Source organism: Cricetulus griseus, chromosome 8, assembly GCF_003668045.3.
Source record: "Cricetulus griseus strain 17A/GY chromosome 8, alternate assembly CriGri-PICRH-1.0, whole genome shotgun sequence".
In the NCBI taxonomy this organism is placed as follows: Eukaryota; Metazoa; Chordata; class Mammalia; order Rodentia; family Cricetidae; genus Cricetulus; species Cricetulus griseus.
This window is the reverse complement of record NC_048601.1, coordinates 88,768,566-88,788,473: the sequence shown is the minus strand read 5'-3', so window position 1 is coordinate 88,788,473 and position 19,908 is coordinate 88,768,566. Positions and strand designations below refer to the sequence as shown.

The following is a 19,908-nucleotide window of genomic DNA, read 5'->3' as shown; positions in this document are numbered from 1 at the left end:
GTCTTCCGCAGCAAACTAAAGAGTCATCTCTCCTCCTCACCTCTAATTCCTCTCTTCTCCCTCCTTCATTATCACCTTCATGTTTCTAAGACTTTTCAAAGCCACTAGTGACCTCTTGCCAAATCCAAATGACTCATTTCTAGTTCTTACTCATTTATGAGTAGCTTTTGTCAGGCAACCATCACTCCCTTAAAGTCACCTTCCCTTGACTTCCAGGATCCCCCTCCTACCTTTCTCCTCCAGCCTCATCTTCCTGCCCACACAGGGCTCAGTCTTGACAACCGTCATTCTTTTCTTGCATCACTAAGTACCTCAACTAAGCTGACTTTTCCCTCCTGACATCTAACCTTTGTCAGACTCCTTTGCTGAAGACACAGAAATTCTTTCCTTCCACTTTCCCAGGCTATTAATCTTAATCACCCTTGACCCTTCTGACCCCATCCTCTAGTCTGTGGCTCCACCTTTATGGTCAGGATCCAACCACTTCTTGTCTCTGACAACACTGTAACACTGCTGCTCAACTTCCACCATCTCTCATCCCCATTATCACATTGGCTCCCCTGCACTCCATACCCCATATCCATGGCCCAGCAACTACTCTCCATGCAGCATCCTCTGTGGACCCTTTAAAAGTGAGGTCAGATCAGGTCATTCCTATGAGCAAAATCTTTCACACTCACCTTTATGAAAGGTGATTTGCAAATAGTACCACCAAGCCCTTCTTTGTATCCACATGCTCCTGTGCTCCCTTCCCAAGATGACTCTGGCCTTAGCTGTGTGACTTCCTCTGCCAACATGCCAGATGACTGAAAAATACCTGTTCATGAACTGGCTCTCAGTTGCTTCAGGGAACACTTCTGTTACCAGGTGAAAAGGCTCAATTTAGTTTCCTGAGGGATGAGTGTCTTCTTTGAGAGAAGCCACCATCATTCCAGTGGTCCCAGCTGAGTGACCTTAAGCTCAAGCTGAGTCAGCCCCATGCAGAAGAACAAAAGCCACATTAGACCGTCTTGAAAAATAGTAACTTTATTGTAGTGAGCCATTAAATATTGGGGTGGTTTGTTACCCAGCAAAGCAAACTGATACACACATTTCACTCAGAAGGGAAGCCCATGTCCTGCCATAGCTGCACTGCCCCTCTTCTTGAACTATTTCACTTACAACCCTTCTTACAACCTTTCTTATTCCCAAGGGCAGCACACTTTGTTTCCTATGCTTAGACTATCTTTCCTCAAATACTTATAGGGCTTGTTCCCTGACTTTTATTTTTTATCTGTACTTAAGTCTGAGTATATCATCCAAGAGAATTCTTATGCTAACAAATACCTCTGACACTCCCCCTTCTGCTTTTCTTTCCAGTTTTCATGATCTGATACATATAGTATCCTTTATCACATCTGCTCCCAAGAAAATGCTGGAATCCATAAGGGTGAGAACTTGGTCTCGTTTATTACTGTATCTTTAGCACTTTCAATAGGGTCTCGTTATTTTTTTTGCCACGTGGAAAATGATAAACGTAATAGTATTTCCACCAACTAGGTGTCTAGGTCTATCACTATAATGTTTCTTGAGGCTAAGGTACTGTGCTACACACTGGGGCAAGTTTCATTTGACTTACCACATAGAACCATTCAAACACAGAGCTGACAAGTCTTCATAAGGGCAGCTAAAGGCTGATCTGACGATGGCCTCAACTCTATGCTCTGTACCCTCTGACCTCTGCTTCTTCTTTGTTCTTTCCCCCTTTCCTTCATTGTAAAAAAAAAAAAAAAATAGAGACAAAACAAAAAGCTCCAAGAAAATGTTATCAGCATAGAAATTTATTTAAATTCAAAATAATATGACTATAGTTAGAATAATGTAATAATTGTCTAAAGGAAATATCATCATTGGCTCTGAAACAGTCTAAAGATGTCATTCTTCTGGAGTCAAAAATATGTAGTAAGAATATACAGGAAGCAGAAATACAGAAGCAAGTAGGTTGAGTGTGGAAAGCTGTAACAGGAGGGGCACACTAAGACACTGTAACAATCCAAACAGGAAGACACTGTCAACAAGCTGTCTTACCCATCAATCCCAGATAGTAAGTCAGTAACCTGGAATGAAGGAATAACCCCACTTGGTTAACAGGACAAACTTCCCTCTAATTTGTCTTTGTAACCGACTTCTTTCCTTTTTACCATGGATTCCATCTTGTTGACAAAGCATTTGGTTTTATTTGCACAGTGGAATAAATAAAATATCCTGATCAAAGTGTTCAATTTTTGTTGAAGGTGCTCAAGGATCAAACCTTTTAAAAAGGTCAACTGAGCTAGTTAGAGGAAACCATCAGGTACATTTGCTAAACAGATGAAAGCAGCATCATTTAAAACTGGGTAAGAAATCCCAGGGATTACTGTAATGTAGATGATCAAAAGTAGACATATGACCTTTGATTAAACCCATCACTTAGAGATAGAAGGGCAGAGTCTGGTTCCCAAGTGTCCATGTCCAGAGGGCAAATCAGAAGGTCTCCTCCTCCCTCAGATACTGGAACACAGACGAGAAGTCTTTCGTTGAGTAGCCCTTGGCACACATCATCCTGTATATCTGGTGGGCCAGGCTTCCTAGAAGAATTGGGCTCTTGGTGCTGGTGGCAGAGTCTTGAGCCAATCCCAGATCCTAAATCAAACAGACAGGAAGAAGCACGTTGAGATTGGTGGGAAGATGTAATTTGGAACTGGGCTGCCTATTGCTAAGGGGAAGAGGAAAGAAGGAAGAATAGAATCTTAAAAAAAAAAAAGATTCTTATATGCATTAAGTGTGTGAGTGTATGTATGTTTTCTCTCTCTTGATGCTGAGGATCAAACCAAGTGCTTCATACTTGGCAAGCATGTTATCACTGAACCACACCCCCAACCCATATTATTTTATTAAGTGCTTTCATATAGCTGGAAAAGTGCTACAAAGTTCTTGATTTCTGAATCTTCACACTCCTGTCCTCCAGGAAACATATTAATTTTGTTTTTAGACAGAAATACTGTGCAGGCAGGATTATATAAAGATATTTTTCAGGTCAGGTTGTAATGGCACATGTGTTTAATCCCAGCATTCAGTAGGCAGTTTGAGTTTAAGACAGCCAGGGCTACACAGAGAAATCCTACCTCAAAAAACAAACACAGAGAGAGAGAGAGATGTTTTTCACATTTGTGGAAGCCTTATGATTGCTATAAAAAGTATTTTCTAATATGAAAGGAAATACATAGAAACAGTCTTGAGTAGAGTGACACAGATGACAGCTGCAGCCTACACAGATTTAGTCTACTGAAGAAAGATACTCAAGAGGGAACTGGTATTAGTTAGGAGCAATAGTACCAGTATGGGAGCCCAGGAAGCATAGTCTAGGATGTTGGGTAAAACCTTCCAGAACAAAAGGATGGTTGAGCACAGAGCTGAAAGATAGGGGTTAGTTAGGTAAAATCATTGGGGGTTGACGGAACAGCAGCAGGAAAGAACAATCCTGACAGAGAATAGTCAGTAGAAAGGTTGGAAATAAGGGAGAAAGAACAATGACTTCAGCGTGGCTAAAGCAGAGAGAGGAGCAGAACAGGGAAAGGAAGCAAAGGCCAAATCATCAAGGCCTTGTTAGACAAGCTGCAGAAAGAGATGTTAACCTACAAGTAGCTGCGAGCTATTAAAGGCCGTACCAGAAGTGACACACTCAGGTTTTACATTCTAGCCTACTCTTGTTATCATGTGGAAAGTGATGTGGAGAAGATCAGGAGGCTCAGTGGGGGAGTCTGGTGGTGTAAGCAGATGAGGTACTGCCATGGTATTGGTGGAGGAAGAAAAAGGATCAGAATGAATTCAAGACACACTCAGGAATTGAGTGGACAAATGTCCAAGGGAATTCATGAGAGCAGGACAAGCACAGCGTTTGGGGGACTGTGTTGCTACCACTGTAATGGGGTGGAGGGTAGTGAGCACTAGGAGAGACTGGAAAAACTTCTATAGTTGAGATGACAAATGAAATGAGGGCTGTGAGTTGCCTTTTAAATGACTAATTTACACATAAATCCCTATGTACACTTAAAGCAGGAAGATAGATTTGAAACCCATGTATACTTTAACACAAGTGTATTAACAACCAAGAAATCCCACTGCTTGGATTCTAAGGAGTTGGTAAGTTAGTGCAAGTTTATGATGAAGAACAAAATTTTACTAGCTTATGTCATACACAAACCCAAGTCCCAGAGAAAAATTTCAGCCTATCCTTGTGTGTGTGTGTGTATATATATAATATATATATATATATATATATATATATATATATAAATTTACACTAATTTTTAGTGGGAAACTGACTCACTGTGTAACAATTTTGCCTTCTAGGACAGGTGCATGCTTTGTTGAAAGGTATGTGTGTGTCTCTGTGTGTGTGTGTGTGATGGTGGGGATTAGACTAGCAAATATTTTTTCTCTCCTTCCCAGTTAATCTCTGCATTTACCATACCTTCGCCATGAGTGTTGTTCCAAATCCCCCTTGGTAGTTATTAGATGAGGGAACTCCATCCATCACCCCAGGTACAGGGTTGTAAGTGTCACTGGACCAACATCGTCCTGAGCTCATATTCAGGATTTTAGCCAACAATTTTGGGTCAAGCCCTGACCTGTCAAAGGTCAAAAGAAAACATTAAATGTCAGAATGTACAAGTCATGCATGACTTAAAAGTGAGGGCATTCTACCTTTTTGTTCCTCACTATAAATCTAAAGCTCACACAGAACTGGGCGGCAGGAGAGTCACTGCCAGATGTGGGCAGCTTGGGATACATAGAGAGTGTCAGACCAACCTGGGCTACTTCAAAAATCCAGCATAAAGGATGGGAGTGGTGGAGCACACCTTTAATCCCAGCACTCTGGAGGGAGAAGCAGGCAAATCTCTGTGAGTTCAAGGCCAGCCTGGTCTACACAGTGAGTGCCAGGATAGCCAGGGTTACATACAGAGAACCTCTCTCAACCCTCCAACCAACCCCCACCCCGGCAACAAAAACAAATAAACAAACAACAAAACACCATCCTTAAAATCAAAGCCAAGTGAACTATCCAATCTTTAATTATATATTAAGAGCTGCTGATTAAAGCCAGGCAGTGGTGGCACACACCTTTGATCCCAGCATTCAGCAGGCAGAGATAGGTAGATCTCTGTGAGTTTGAGGCCAGCCTGGTCAACAAGAAGAGTTTCAGGACAGCCAAGACTACACAGAAAGACAGTCTCAAAAAACATAACAAAACTAAAAAAACCCCGAAAACAACAACAACAAAGAGAGCTGCCAATTAACAAGGCTGAGAAAACCTGCACCATTACTATAAAGAGGAGAAAACATGTAACATCATCAGTGTGTGTGGTTTCTCACACTCATGGGTTCTGTTGTCTTTCAGATGTTACTGCTTTGTCACTTATGAACTTTAAACCAACCGGATAATCTAAATTCTGCACTCACATACAAACGATCTATTTCAGAAAGAAATGTTGACAACTCTGGAAAGTCACAGCAGTCTGGGTAGAAGCACTCCTATGTATGTTTATTCCTTTGGTTTTTATGAGAGTTAATGCAAGAGATGAACGATGAGCTGTAAAATATGCCTAGGAGAAGTTATCTTTACAAAAGACAGTATTTCCTGCTGCACACATTTCCTTATTTATTAAGCCTTCATTAGATAATCTTGCTTATGAAGCAAGTCCGCCCAGAGTGGTGACATATGCTATCTATTCAGAGACATGCGTTAGAGTTCTGGGTCACCTGCTGATAAGGTTACTGATCCTGATAAAACAAAGCTTGCCCGAGCGGAAACATCATTTGTTCTATCACTGGCATAAATGGCTGCTCAATGCAACCCTAGGAACAGCAGCACAATGCTCATCAGCCTGAGTCTAAGGATCTTCACACCGTTTGGCAAGCCAAGTCTAAGTATCACTGAATCAAGTTTCAAATAAAACTTCATACTCAGCCACTTTTTGGATTCTTTCATGCAAAGGGCCATTATAAAAACAACTGTCATAAAAGCTTTCTATGTCTTAAAACCAATCTCTTACAGAAAAAAAAAATTGAAAAGAAACACTTAGATAGATGTTAAACAAACTGCACCTCAGTGTGCTTAAATTGATTACTGTGTAGTTTGTTTACTGCAAAATCTGAATACCCAAACAGCAAGCCATTTTTCTGATGCTAAAGCAGGGAAGAGAGCTGACAGCAAAGAATCACATGGAACCAGTGTAACACAGGATGTAATCAGGCTTCTGAGATGGTGGGAATACACACTACACTATGTGCCACACATGAGTTTGTATGCTGGCCCATGTTATGATGGGTATCTTATTAAGGATTCTATCAAATATAAAGATTCCATCTAAATCAGCCACCACACTAATAATAGACAGAAGAGCAACGGTTTCAGTCTTTTAAAAGTAACTGAGTTTGGCAGAGCATGGTAGTGTATGCCTAATCTTAGCAAGTGGGAGGCACAAGTAGGAAGATCAAGAGTTCAAGTCTAGCCTGAGCTACAGAGCAAGTTCCAGGCCATCCTCAGCTACATTTGTCAGATACTGTTTTAAAAAGCCAAAGGAAAAAGAAAAAGATCTAAGTTTGCTGTGTGTGTAGTTGCAATGGACTCTTTCCAGTGTAAATAAAATCAAGCTATCACTATGGCAGTGAGACACAACATGGAAAGACAAAGACAGCATTCTTAAGGAATAATTGTGAAGAGAAAAATCACAGATTAGCCATTAGCTAAGTGCTATAACTACAAATGTATTCTCTAAGCAAAACACACATCCATAAAGACAGCACATTTCCAAAGACATCGAACATTTTAGGGGCATCCTACTGTCTTAGATTTCTTTCTTTCTTTCCTCCCTTCTTTTTTTTTTTGGGGGGGGGGTGTTCAAGTCAGGGTTTCTCTGTGTAGCGTTGTAGACCAGACTGGCCTCAAACTCACAGAGATCCATTTGCCTGCCTCTGTCTCCCAAGTGCTGGGATTAAAGGCGTGGGCCACCACTACCCAGCCTGTCTTAGATTTCAAGATGCCATCCCATCTACACAAGCGGATTGCCTCCTCTCTTTGGAACCTTCCAGGTAGTATTTCACAAGAATCTTGACTGCAAAGGAGGTTCATACTCTGTAGTGTTTGCTCAAATGGCCAGTTAAGCCTATCTCCCTAACTTTGGAGCACCCTCTGAATAGAACAACCCAGGGAAAACATTGGCACTGGCTTACAGAAACCTGTTTTGGTGAACATGTCACTATCTAGAGGCACCTAAAGGGTACACGCACATATACAAAATCAAGTGGGAGCTGTTCCTCTGCTCACTTTCCATACCTGATGCTGCCTGCCTTGCAGATCCCCTTCAGGAGACTCCTGCTCCCTCCCTGCCCCCACTCTGCAGCAAAGTGTATCATTAAAGAGAGCAAGTGAGGAGTGTTTTGCATTTCCTTTTTCTGAGCCTTCTTCGGCTGGCACATACAGACCTGACAGTTAGAATTAGACAGGATATTAAAATCAGTTACTGAAGTCCTCTGTCTTCCACTGTGCCCAAGGCTTGTAATGGTCTGAAACCAGCTAGAATACACAGTAATTGTCATTCAGAGAGTCTACCCTAGAACGTCATGCTTCACTGGAGAAGACTGAGTTTCCATTTGAAATCAACAAATTAATCCAAGACAGGTATCTGAAAGGGCAAGTTTAATAGGAAGCAGCTACTGGGCTCTCAACCATGATAAAATGTTATTGCTGCTTCCCTGTAAATTGGCTGGGAACATATGATACTTCTGCATAAGAGCCCCATCGCTGCTCAGGAGATATACAGCTCAAGCCATCAAAAGGATGACAGTCTGTCAGTCCCCATAATAACTTGCCACTGGAGGTGGTTCGAGAGTGTGTGCATGCATGCTTGTGGCTTTACAATTGCTGGGATGTTCTCTGATATAAACAGAATGAATTCATTGCTCTGACTGCATATATAATGCAACTCAAATAAACGTCACTATGTCAAACCTACTCACCTCTAAAACACAAGAACATTAAATGAACTTTTGAAAGAAGTAAAAAATGATGCATCATAAACTTAAATGAAAAAGTGTAAAATCCCTTTGCCTTCGCCATGGCCAAAATTTTAGTGGCCAAAGTTTGTTCACTTTCTACCTTTTAAGTATCTACACTGATGCTTGGGAAGAACAACTGGGTGTTGGTATAACAGAAACAGATCTGGAAAGAAAACATCCAAAGCCATATCCATTTGACTCACTGATTCACTCACACTTCCTCAGACCTGCCATGTGTCAGTTCTAGGCAGGAGCCAATGAGACAACAAAGAAGCCAAGCACAGGCTGTGCCTACCAGTGGCAAGAGAGAGGAGATCCATGCCCAAAGGCCATGCAGCCACAGCAGAATTGCCACAGCCCATTGTCTCACTCATCCCCTCCCTCCTCTCTTCATTTAGTCAAATCTTCACTCTGAGTGCCTGCTATGTTCTTAAGATTGGCCATGCACATACATCCATTACGGAGCTTACATTCTAGATGGGAAAACAGGCTTCACACACACACACACACACACACACACACACACACACACACACACACACACACACACACACACACACACACACCAGCTTATGACAAAGGTTATGAAGGAAATCTGTCCAAATAAGAGTCAAACCCTAATCTCAGATCTCTTTAAAAAGCTACAAGGGTGCCAGGCAGCAGTATCACATGTCTTTTTAATCCCAGCACTTGGGAGGCAGAGGCAGGAAGATCTCTGTGAGTTCAAGGCCAGCGTGATCTATAGAGTGAATTCCAGGATAGCTAGAGCTGTTACACAGAGAAACCCTGTCTCAGAGGGGAAAAAAAGTTACAAGTATTAATCAGCCATCTCAATAACTGGGGTTGGTGCCATTATCATTTTATAAATGAAAAAGGTAGACATCTGTATATAACTGGATCCAAGTTAGACAGACTCAAACCAGTCTGAAAGTCACTGTGTGATTGTGGAGGGTGGTGACATGACAGACAGACAGCCAATGTGTGGCACTTTATCAGCTAAGAAATGCTATCAACATTTTAATTACTAACCTCCTGAAGTTTTTCTGTTGGCTAGGGTATAAAAATAAGAGTTTTGCCAGGTGGTGGTGGCGGCACATGCCTTTAATCCCAGCACTTGGGAGGCAGAGGCAGGTGGATCTCTGAGTTGGAGGCCAGCCTGATCTACAGAGTGAGGTCCAGGACAGCCAGGGCCACACAGAGAAACCCTGTCTTGAAAGCCAAATAAGTAAGTCAATAAATAAATAAACATAAAAATAAAAGTTTAATCCTCACATGAGAGAAAAGGCAAAATTGAAGTGCAATAATCAAGAAACTGAAAGAACACCTCAGGAAAGGCTCTCTTTGTGAAGAGTTTCCAACTGCAACAGAAGCAGCAGTGTTTACAGTCTCTTTTTGTACAAGACAACATGGTGGCTGCAGGAGGGGAGTGGGCTTGATTGACCATACAAATCACTTGTTACATCACCAGTGTTTCTTAAAAACCAATTCCCAATGGAGCAACATTAAAAATGAAACAACAAAATGCACATTCACAATGTTATGTGTTTGTGATCACAGAAACACAACCTCTCGCATGTAAGCAGGGAGTGTTGAAGGCTACAGAATGACTTCAGGTCTTAACTAGGAATCCAATTGGGAAAGAAAAAGATCTAATAAAAAGGAATCTCAAAGTATACTATGTGCCAATATTTTTTACACTTCATTTTTTTTTTAACAACATTTCAAAATTTCACTAAAGGCTCACTGCAAAATTTCCCTTAAAGCTCACTGCAAAAGAAGGGTCAAGACGATTTTCAACTGCATCATTTTATTCTTCTATTAAAGAGAAACCATATTGCAGAAAAAACAAAACACTGACTTATGAGAATGAAATTAATCAGAAATGATCACGTCACCGAAACAGGCGACTCAATTTGTAAATGTTGACATTAATACTCTAGAAAATTCTACTTGTGAGTGAGCAGAATATAAATGCAGCTGAACCACTTTGATGCTGTACTACTCCATGGGAATTTACTACTTGGGAATTGATGCTTGCTGATGCCAATTTTCTCTTTCACCTTGCAAAACGCAATAAATCGTGGCCACTCTCTATACTCTATTAGAGAACAATCCTGTCATTTTAAACCATGTCTGTAAACCATGAAGAAAAGACAACAGCAGAAGCTCTCATCTTAGGCTTTCAGACCACTAAGACTCTTGTCATGTGGGAAGACCCTCAAGTTATCAAAGTAACTCAGTACTATCTAAAACATTAGAAGTTATGTTATTTTAATAGTTAAATAAAATGAATACATTTCTGCCTTGTTTTTGGACTTCTTATTCACATTTTATTTACATTTATAGGACTCTTTTAGAGTTTAGGAAAACTATACATTTAAAAGTTTCATATTTTTCAGAGTCTGGGGCACTAGGTTCTATATTATAGAGCAACAGAAAAGCTTCCTATTTTCAAATATTACTTTACCATACTGGGTCATGGCCAAAATAAGATAAACAATTTTTCTGCTATTAATGTCCCTATGTGAATTTATGCCACTTTCAATATTTTCCTTGAGAACCAACCTAGTGCAGTGGCCAATGGCTTTTACTTCATTACACTTTATACACTTTGTCCAGTTGATAGTCCTGTTGTTCTTTATTGGCTGGCATTTGGTGGATTTCCACAAGAACTTACCTAGATGCAGGTTTCACTTTAATTTTTAAAATTACATTTATTTGTATGTGTGTGCTCACACATGCCGCGCGCGCGCGCATGCACACATACACACACACACACACACACACACACACACACACACACACACACACACACGCCATGCCATGTTTATGATCAGAGGACAACTTGTTGGAGTCAGTGCTGTCCTCCCACCATATGGGCCCTGGGGATCAAGCTCAGGCTGTCAGGCCTGGCAGCAGGTGCTCTTACTTTTACCTGTTAAACCATCTTTCTGTCCTCAAAGCTTCATTTTATTTTATTTATTCATTTGTTTGTTTACTTATTTGGAGACAGGATCTAACCATGTAACTCTGGCTGTTGTAGAACTCACTATATAGAGCAGGCTGGCCTCAAACACACAGAGATCTGCCTGCCTCTGCCTCCCAAGGTTTGGGATTAAACAAATTCATGCACCACCAAATCCAACCCAAAGTTTTGCTTCAGAGAGTCAATAGTTATCTAATCAGAGTTTTGACAGAAATATATTCAAGAAATGCCAGAAGACACACTGTTGGTGCCCAAGGAGCATCCTGAGCCTGAGCCAGTGATGCTCCTGTGAGAAGCAAAGACAAACCAGTGAGGAAGGGGCATGCCATATGACTCTAGGACATGAGCCTAGGCTCACTCACCCATGCTTTACTTTTTATGGTTTAGTCCCTGATTTCCAGAAACATAAAAATAAAACCATATATGGGTGTTAATTCTGTTGTTAGTAACAATGCAATTCAAATTCCAGAAAGTCTTGTTTTCCTCTTTCAGGAAACTGGTCTGGAGAACAGATGTGAAAATAAGTAGGCTAGTAACAAGTTTTTTAGTGTGACAAGTGGCCCATAGCCTGAAACTGGCCATTGCACCGTGACGCTCTGAAGGGCTCCCATGCACAATGGTTTTATTAAGGCTTTGTACAGACATGCCTTACCATCTTATAGACATGGTTCTAAAATGTAAATGGTATGGGATATTGATAAACCAATTAGCGCTGATGCAAAGCAAATTCCTCTTTTATCTCAATTACAACATGACAACTTAATAGGTCAAGATAGTTTAACATCTGAGACGGGCAATTCAATAAAACAACAGCATCTTGATATGGTAATTAAGAGGAAATGTGAATCCATTACCATGTTTTAAAAAATATCTCAAGCACTTTGGCTCTTTTTATTGCTTTTATCAAAAGCCACTCCTCTACTATGTGCTGCATCTATCTGATAAGTAGCCTAGGGATATGAAGAAAAGCTATTAATAAAGTGGTCTGTACACATTAAGCAGCTCTCTAAAATTTTTTAAAAAGTGTGTATTTATTATAGTCACGAAATCCAGGATATTAAAAATATTAGTTGCTTAATCATACATAGCATTCCCAATCCAAAAGATTAAAGGCTAAAATTAAGGCATTAACTTTATAAGTATTCTAGAGAATTATCACCGAAAAGAAAAATAGAATTTCTGTCTTAACTAAAGTAAACAATTAGTGAACATTGTATTTTAAAGATACATCCTAATGCAGAGTAACCAGGCAAGTTAAAATGAAAGCTCTGTGCATGAATTGCACCTTTTGGAATGGAAACCTGGTTATCCTGACAACAGACCATCAAGAACCCTGCTAGTGCAGATTCTGAGAAATATATTTAAAATAGGTATATAAAACTAGTTACACAGCATAACACTTGAATTCACCATACATACATTAAAAACATGTTTCATTCAAATTTGTCCTAACATTGCCAAAATGTGCTTGAATTTTATAGTTTTTGCAATTCAGTATAATAGAAGATATGGGGTTTCCATATAAAAAGCATAATATAACTTCAGTACACATTGCAATATATTTTATGGCTGTGGCAAAGAGTGTTGATATTCCCTAGGGTCCTATTGCTTGTCCAATAAGCAAAATCTATTAAAATTCAATAATGAAGTGCTTTCAGTGTGCTCCTGAACTAACTCATTTATCTCTCATAAACATCATTCTTTTAACATCAAAAATCAAGTAGGGAAGACAATGAAAATTGTTAGTATATGAAAATGTTCTCTTCAACAAACCTGATTCCAAGATTCATAGCTTCAGCGGTTCCAATCATACTTATAGCCAGCAGCATGTTGTTGCAGATCTTTGCAGCCTGAAAATAGAGTGTATATTAATTATCTATATTTTCAAGTTATGACTTCTAGAAGACTCTACCTGATTCCATAAGGTTCTCCCTTGAAACAAGCAAATAAACAAATAAACAAACATTCAATGGTGGATTCTCTCTAGTGGATAGGGGAATGTGGTTCGGTATATTTCCCTCTGAGCCTAACACACTGTCCTCAGCAGAACCTGGGAGGCTCTTCCATTTGGCTAAAACAAACAAACAAACAAACAAAAAAGACACTCCTACTGTAACCTAACACTAAGAACAACTGATCCATGTGGCACCATTGCTCTCAAAGGGATAGATTTACATTCTAATTGGGAAATGGGAATTATATGCTATATGAAAGGGAACAGATAACCAAACAAGAACAATAATGGTAAAGTCCATGGTGGCGGAGACAGAGGGCTCAGGAAGAGTGGGGTGAATGTGTACATCTGTAAGGAGTTGGGCAGGAACAACTGATTCAATCTCAGAGTTCAGTACTAGTTATTTCATCACTAAAACCAGGGTCACAGAGGAGGTGGAACCAGAAATCATCTCTCTGAAGGTCAGGACAGGATGTAAATAGGCAAGAAAAAAGAAGGGCATCAGGGTAAACAATAAATGTGTAAGAGGATTAGACACACAGAAGCATGGGATGAGCCTGGGATTTTAAGAACATTACTCATACTTATGTTTTAGGGAACATGGAGAAATTTGATAGTTACGACAGTCAGGTGGGATAGAAAGTTAACTTGACATGGTAGAAAGAGGGATCCATTGGCCCTCTGAGCAGCAAACTAGGTATGGGATAACGGAAGGTTACATTTAGGTAATGTGTGGAACAAGATGATCAACAACAGTAAAATTCAATACAGCTTACAGGATGGTAAACTGAAGCTCAACAAAGATTCCAGAGCTTTAGCAACAGGGCAAAAAGCATTACAAGGAAGAATGGAACATGAGCATAAATTAGGAGCAGGACAGGGGCAGTCAGTCCAATTCAGAGTTCACTACTATCAGTCATCTCATATTTCTAAAGGAGATGGTATTCAAGAAGATTATAAAGTGCACAGGTTACTTCTTCTTCATTGAATTGACATCTGTCTGAGCCTACCAATAATGATGAAAAACCAATTCACCCCAATTTAACTTAAATCTAAGCAGGGAATCCACAGCATGAACCAAGTAAAAAGGGGCAAGAATGTAGTCAGAAAGAACATTTTATATTGCATCACATCAATCATTCAACAACATTACCTGCCCAGTGCCAACAGCTCCACAGTATATCACATTGGAGCCCATGCACCCCAGCAACTCTTGGGCAGCAGCAAATTCATCTTCAACTCCTCCCACCATAAATGTAAGGTTTCCAGACTGAGCAGCTCCTACACCTGAGTCATTTGGGGAAAAGAGATTGAAGCAAAACTGTTCAAGAAAGTACCAAAAAAATGAGAGAAAAACCTAAAACCAAAGGGATTATTTATTTAACCCTTGCCTCAAGAATTTATTTCTGCCAGGAATGTGGAAGATTCTCCAAATCTCCACAGGAGTGTTCCAGTAACTGGGCATCATGCAGGTTAACCATAAACTCCAAAGACATACACAGCCATACACACTTATAGTTTACTGGGCCCCTGCTGGTACCACAGCATGCAGAGGAACATGCTCTAAAGACAGTACTTGGGGTCTGTGGATCACCAGCCCCTTCTCCAGATCCCACTTACTGATGAGATCTGGAGACCTGGCTCTTGGGCCTACAGCAAGCAGGCATTCTGGTGGCCAGGCTCCTTTTGAAGGGAGACGTGGCCGCTTGTTTAGATTACTCTCACATGCAGTTTTCAGTATCATCTGGGTGTCCTCATCTTTCTCTTCCCTCCTGTCACATCTTTGAGGTAACTCATTCTTAGTGACATGAGCACAAACAAGAAATAAACTTCAGCATACTCTGGTTACTTCTTAGTTTTTAACAGGCTTGATGAGTTACTTGTCTCTGGTTGAAAGGATCAGTGAAACAACTTCTAATTTAGGCTTGTCTTCATAAAGAGAGAAGAGCCACTATAACTTTTTTTTATTAACTATGAAATAAAATTTAAAAATTAATGCTTTTATTATTGAGAAGTCTTTGTTTATAATTTTCAAGTTAGATTTTCTTGCTAAAATAGTAAATATGTGGATAAGCTATATCAGTGCAACTTCTGTTTTTATAATTTTTTTTTTTTTTCGAGACAGGGTGGCTTTGGAGGCTGTCCTGGAACTAGCTCTTGTAGACCAAGCTGGTGATCTCACAGAGATCCACCTGCCTCTGCCTCCCGAGTGCTGGGATTAAAGGCTTGTGCCACCACCACCCAGCTTATAATTATTTTATAGCTTACTTGCAACTAGAAATAGGAAACCATAGCTGTACCAAGATTAGACCTGGCCATTGAACAGACAGCTACAAGTGATGGCCTGCTTTTCAATTAACTTACTTAATGAAATAGTTCTTAAATATTAAAATTAAATTGTAATGTAATATATATCAAGACAGGGTTTCTCTGCAGTGGCTATCTTGGAACTCACTCTGTAGCCCAGGCTGGCCTCAAACACAGAGATCCAAGTGCCTCTGCTTCCCAAGTGCTGGGATTAAAGGCATGTACCACCAGTGCCTGACTTAAAGTGTCAATATTTTGCTATTGCCAAATCAAGTCGCTTTCTCTTTCCTGGTACATATTATTTTTTTTAACCATTTACTAAAAGCAAAAGTCAGTGTGATGTAAGCCAATCAATCTTGGGAGTGCATCCCCCATATATGGAAGCCTACAATGCTCACAGGAAGTTAAATTACATTATTTCATTACACACTTTGGAAATGATTATGTACAAAAACCAAATTATTTTAACATTTTGATAATGACATTTGAGTGACTGTCATTTTGCTATTTCTAATTTACTTCACCAAGATGGTAAACCATCAATGTTTTACAATTATTTTGCTCATTCTTATTCAAAACACATAACCACTGTGCTTCCTAACCCTGCTGATCTAACCAGGAGAAATTAAGCAGACAATTTAAGTCAAAGCTTACAAACAAATCCAGTACTATCCATCATAGGTCAGTAGCTCTGTATCTAGATTACAGACTGCTAAATAGCTTCAGAGAGTCATTTATTGAAGGAAAATTAATGCTGACAATGGTTCTCAGCTGGTTAATCTTTTGACAGGTGCACTTTCTCACTTGTTCAAACATATATTTCAAAAAGAAGAAATAAGTTACTTAAGCAATAGAAGCTCACAAGAAAGAGTCGTTTACCCTTGTTTCAAAAGTCCATGGCAGTCCCACTCTCTCAATGGCATATATGTTTCTGACCTTATCACAAAGTAGGTCTGATTAAACTGAGCAATTCTTGGAACCAAATTCTATCATCTCAGACACATTCCTTTAACACTATCAAGCCTACTCCCAATTCAGGAACTAACCCTAAGCTATCCTAAAGGAGATGTGATCCCTGTGCACAGATGAAAAGGACACCTGAAAAGCTGCAACTCAGAAGCTTCCCAAGACCTCAGACGTGGCATAGGATTTTATGTTTATCAATAATAAGCAATTATTGCTCTGTCATGCCATTTTAGTTCGTCTATTTTCCTTCCTTCCTTCCTTCCTTCCTTCCTTCCTTCCTTCCTTCCTTCCTTCCTTCCTTCCTTCCTTCCTTCCTTCCTTCCTTCTTGAGACGGGGTTTCTCTGTAGCTTTAGAAACTGTCCTGGAACTGGCTCTGTAGACCAGGCTGGCCTCAGACTCACAGAGATGATCTGCCTGTCTCTGCCTCCCAGGTGCTGGGATTAAAGGCATGCGCCACCACCGCCCAGCAATTTATCTATTTTCTAAAATAGGACAACACAGAACTAATGCATGCTCAGGTAGCTAGTACTAAAGAGAAATATTTACAGGTTGACCATTCTTTTTGTTTTGTTTTTCTAGACAGGGTTTCTCTGTGTAGCCCTGGCTATCCTGGAACTCTGTATACCAGGATGGCCTTGAACTCCAGATTTGACTACTCCGCCCCCTTACCCCGCACTGCCCCCCTCCACCCACAAGGCTGGGATTAAAGGTGTGTGCTGCTGCCGCCAGCAGCATGTCACCACCATGCCGCCACCACCTGGCAGTTGACCATTCTTAATTCAACAATCTAAAATCTGATATGTTCCTTTTAGAATCCAGCCCTTTTGAATACCGACACGAAATCACAGCAGAAAAATTGAGCATCTATCCTTGGGTAATAGGATGTGGTCAAAATGTAGGCACATTGAAAATTCTATGTAAAATTACCTTCAGCTTATGAGTATAAAGTGCACATAAAACAGAAACGAATCCTGTATTCAGATTTGGGTCTCAACCCCAAGATATTTCCTTATACACATTCAAATATTCCAACATCCAAAAAAGTCCTAAATCTGAAATACTGTCCCTACCACTTTAGATATTAAGTCTGTATTTTAGTTTATATTTTAATAATAGTATATATAAAGTCAAACACACTGTTTTAGTTCTATTATAATATTTACCATACTTTATTAAAAACTTTGATTTTCTTTATCTGATTTTTCCAGTAAGGTCAACATGGGTTCTTGCTTATGTCAGTATTCCTATTATGTAGCACACTACATGACATATTCAATAGACGACTGTTTGGAAAATAAATCAATAAGCATGGCTGGAAGAATAAAGGCTCTAGAGATGTAATAACTGGATTTGAGAGTGATACTTGCTGGCTGTCTAATTATAAAGAAATAGCTCCGAGCCAGTGACTAAGATGGGAAAGGCATTAATACTTCTTTACAGAGTAGCTGTTCGTACCATTTAAATAAAAGGGCTTTATACTTGAGTTTGTCAAGTAGGCATTTTCCTATCTGGTTTTCTAAGACATTGTCTCTTCTAGGGTAGTTTTAGCCTTGCTTGCTAAATATTAGCTTCTGTAGGCTGATCCCATAAACAAGAGAAGCCCAGGCTAAAAAGTTCTAGAGAAGTCCATACCTGGTTGTTGCTAAGATCACACTGTAAACTGGCTGTGGTGGCACATGCCTGCCATCCCAGAACTTAGGAGGCTAAAGCAGCAAGACCATGAATTTTGACCAATTCAAGCAGCATAATGAGACCTGGTCTCAAAAAAGAAAGAGTCGGGAGATGAGGAAATCACTGTGAAGAACTCTTGGGGAAAAAAAAAATATCAATAACTGCTCAGTGTATCTTTTGGAAAGAGATGAGAAATTTGCATTTGTTTGTCCATTCAAGACAATTTGCCAGGGACCTAGTAAGTATCAGCCCCTGTTGTTAGTTGCAGAACGAAGGCTAAATTAAATATATCCCTCTACTAAGTTATGCACCTGTGACTTGGCCTTTTTTTTTTTTTTTTTCCTACAGCCCTGGTTTGAGCCTGGACTCCAGCAACAGCCTTCCTCCCTCCTACTTGAGCTCCCTTCTGCCCTGGTCTCCAACATCTATTCTCACATAGGAGCCTGAGGAACCCTCCTAAAACAAAAATCCAGTTTATGGGGTTTCTCTATTCTCATCATGCCTAGTATAAAATCCAAAGTCCTAAGGGACCTCTCATCCAAAATCCTTGCACTTATTCTTTTGAGTTTGATACATTCTTCTCCAAACTATTCACAACTAATTTTCCAATAGTTGAGAACTTTGCTCAAAATGCGCCTCTTCAGAGAAGCCAGACCACACTTCTTTAACTTGGTAACTTTCCTGCTTTCACTTCCTGCTTCAGCACCTTTATTTCTGATCTGGGTTCTCCATAGGAACATTATTTCCAGGAAGGCAGTGACAGCCAACTCATAAGGCACATGAGAACCCACAGAACCAAAAGAGATGTTCAATAAGCAACCATTTACCCAGAGATAGACATAAGAAGATGCTATGGCTTCAATGGATCCTCTAAAAAGCAAGTCATCCCCAAGACGACAGTGTTAAACAGTGAGACCCAATGAAAGGTAATTAGAACATGAAGGCTCCATCATGTATGGACTCATGCAACTTCAAGGGCATGGGTTTCTTATGAAAGGACAAGTGTGGACCCTCTCATACTCATCCCCTACCACTCTGCTCTAAGTCATGAAGGCCCCTGCCAGATAACAGTCCTTTATTTTGGACTTCCAAACCTTCAGAACCATAAGTTCTGCTTCTTATAAGTTAACTAGTCTTTCTCTTTTTCTTGGTGGTGGTGGTGGTGGTTGCTAGGTTGAGTATAGTACTCTACCAACTGAACTACACCCCCAGCTTCCAGTCTCTCAAGTATTGCTACAGCATCACCAACAGGACTAAGACAGGAGACAACAGGTTAGAAACACTGAGATGCAGTATTGGGTGAGACCTGTTGTCACAGAAATAATGATGCTGAGGGTTGCCAAACCTTTTCATCATTCTAATATGCCATTAAATGCTGCTTGCTCTATCCACTCCCAATCTATGAAGGCAGTCAGACAACATAACCATAGAGACACTGCTAAGCTTTGAAATTCTATGATTATTTGCCGTTTTCAAATTCACATGCATCCACATTCAAATATGTATGATGCTAACACTCAAATGGAGGTACACCTGACTCTGCACAATAGTTCCAGGTTAGAAAAAAGAAAAGCTGATCATGACAAAATACAAATGACAAAAATAGTATACTATTTATCATCATGTTTGATGTTATACTTGAAGATATGTATGCCTTGTAAAATGGCTAAGTCAAACTGTCTAGCATGTTATACTGTACACATCTTTAACCCTAGCATCAACCATCTCAAAGCTCCCATCATGCCTAGTATAAAATCCAAAGTCCTATAAAGCCCTCAAGGGCCCTCTAATAAAGCCATGACTTCCTCTCCTATCTCTTCTCAAAAAGGCAGGAGGATTTCTGAGTTCAAGGTCAACCTAATCTACACAGTGAGTTCCAGGACAACCAGGGATACACGGAGAAACCCTGTCGCAAAAGAAAATAAATAAATAAATAAATAAATA

The 19,908-nt window shown here is 40.0% G+C and overlaps 1 protein-coding gene across 1 annotated transcript in view; it reads right to left on the bottom strand.

Moving 5' to 3' along the window:
* Positions 1 to 1,798: 1,798 nt before the first annotated feature.
* The window catches only part of Hibadh (3-hydroxyisobutyrate dehydrogenase), a 101,422-nt gene continuing 83,312 nt past the window's right edge, over positions 1,799 to 19,908 (bottom strand). Inside the window, exons 5-8 of the mRNA XM_027429646.2 lie at positions 14,173 to 14,306; positions 12,839 to 12,915; positions 4,493 to 4,649; positions 1,799 to 2,661 (exon numbers count right to left, since the gene is read on the bottom strand). Of these exons, the coding sequence (XP_027285447.1) occupies positions 2,503 to 2,661; positions 4,493 to 4,649; positions 12,839 to 12,915; positions 14,173 to 14,306 (527 nt within the window). The 3' untranslated portion in view covers positions 1,799 to 2,502. The remainder of the gene's footprint in view (positions 2,662 to 4,492; positions 4,650 to 12,838; positions 12,916 to 14,172; positions 14,307 to 19,908) is intronic.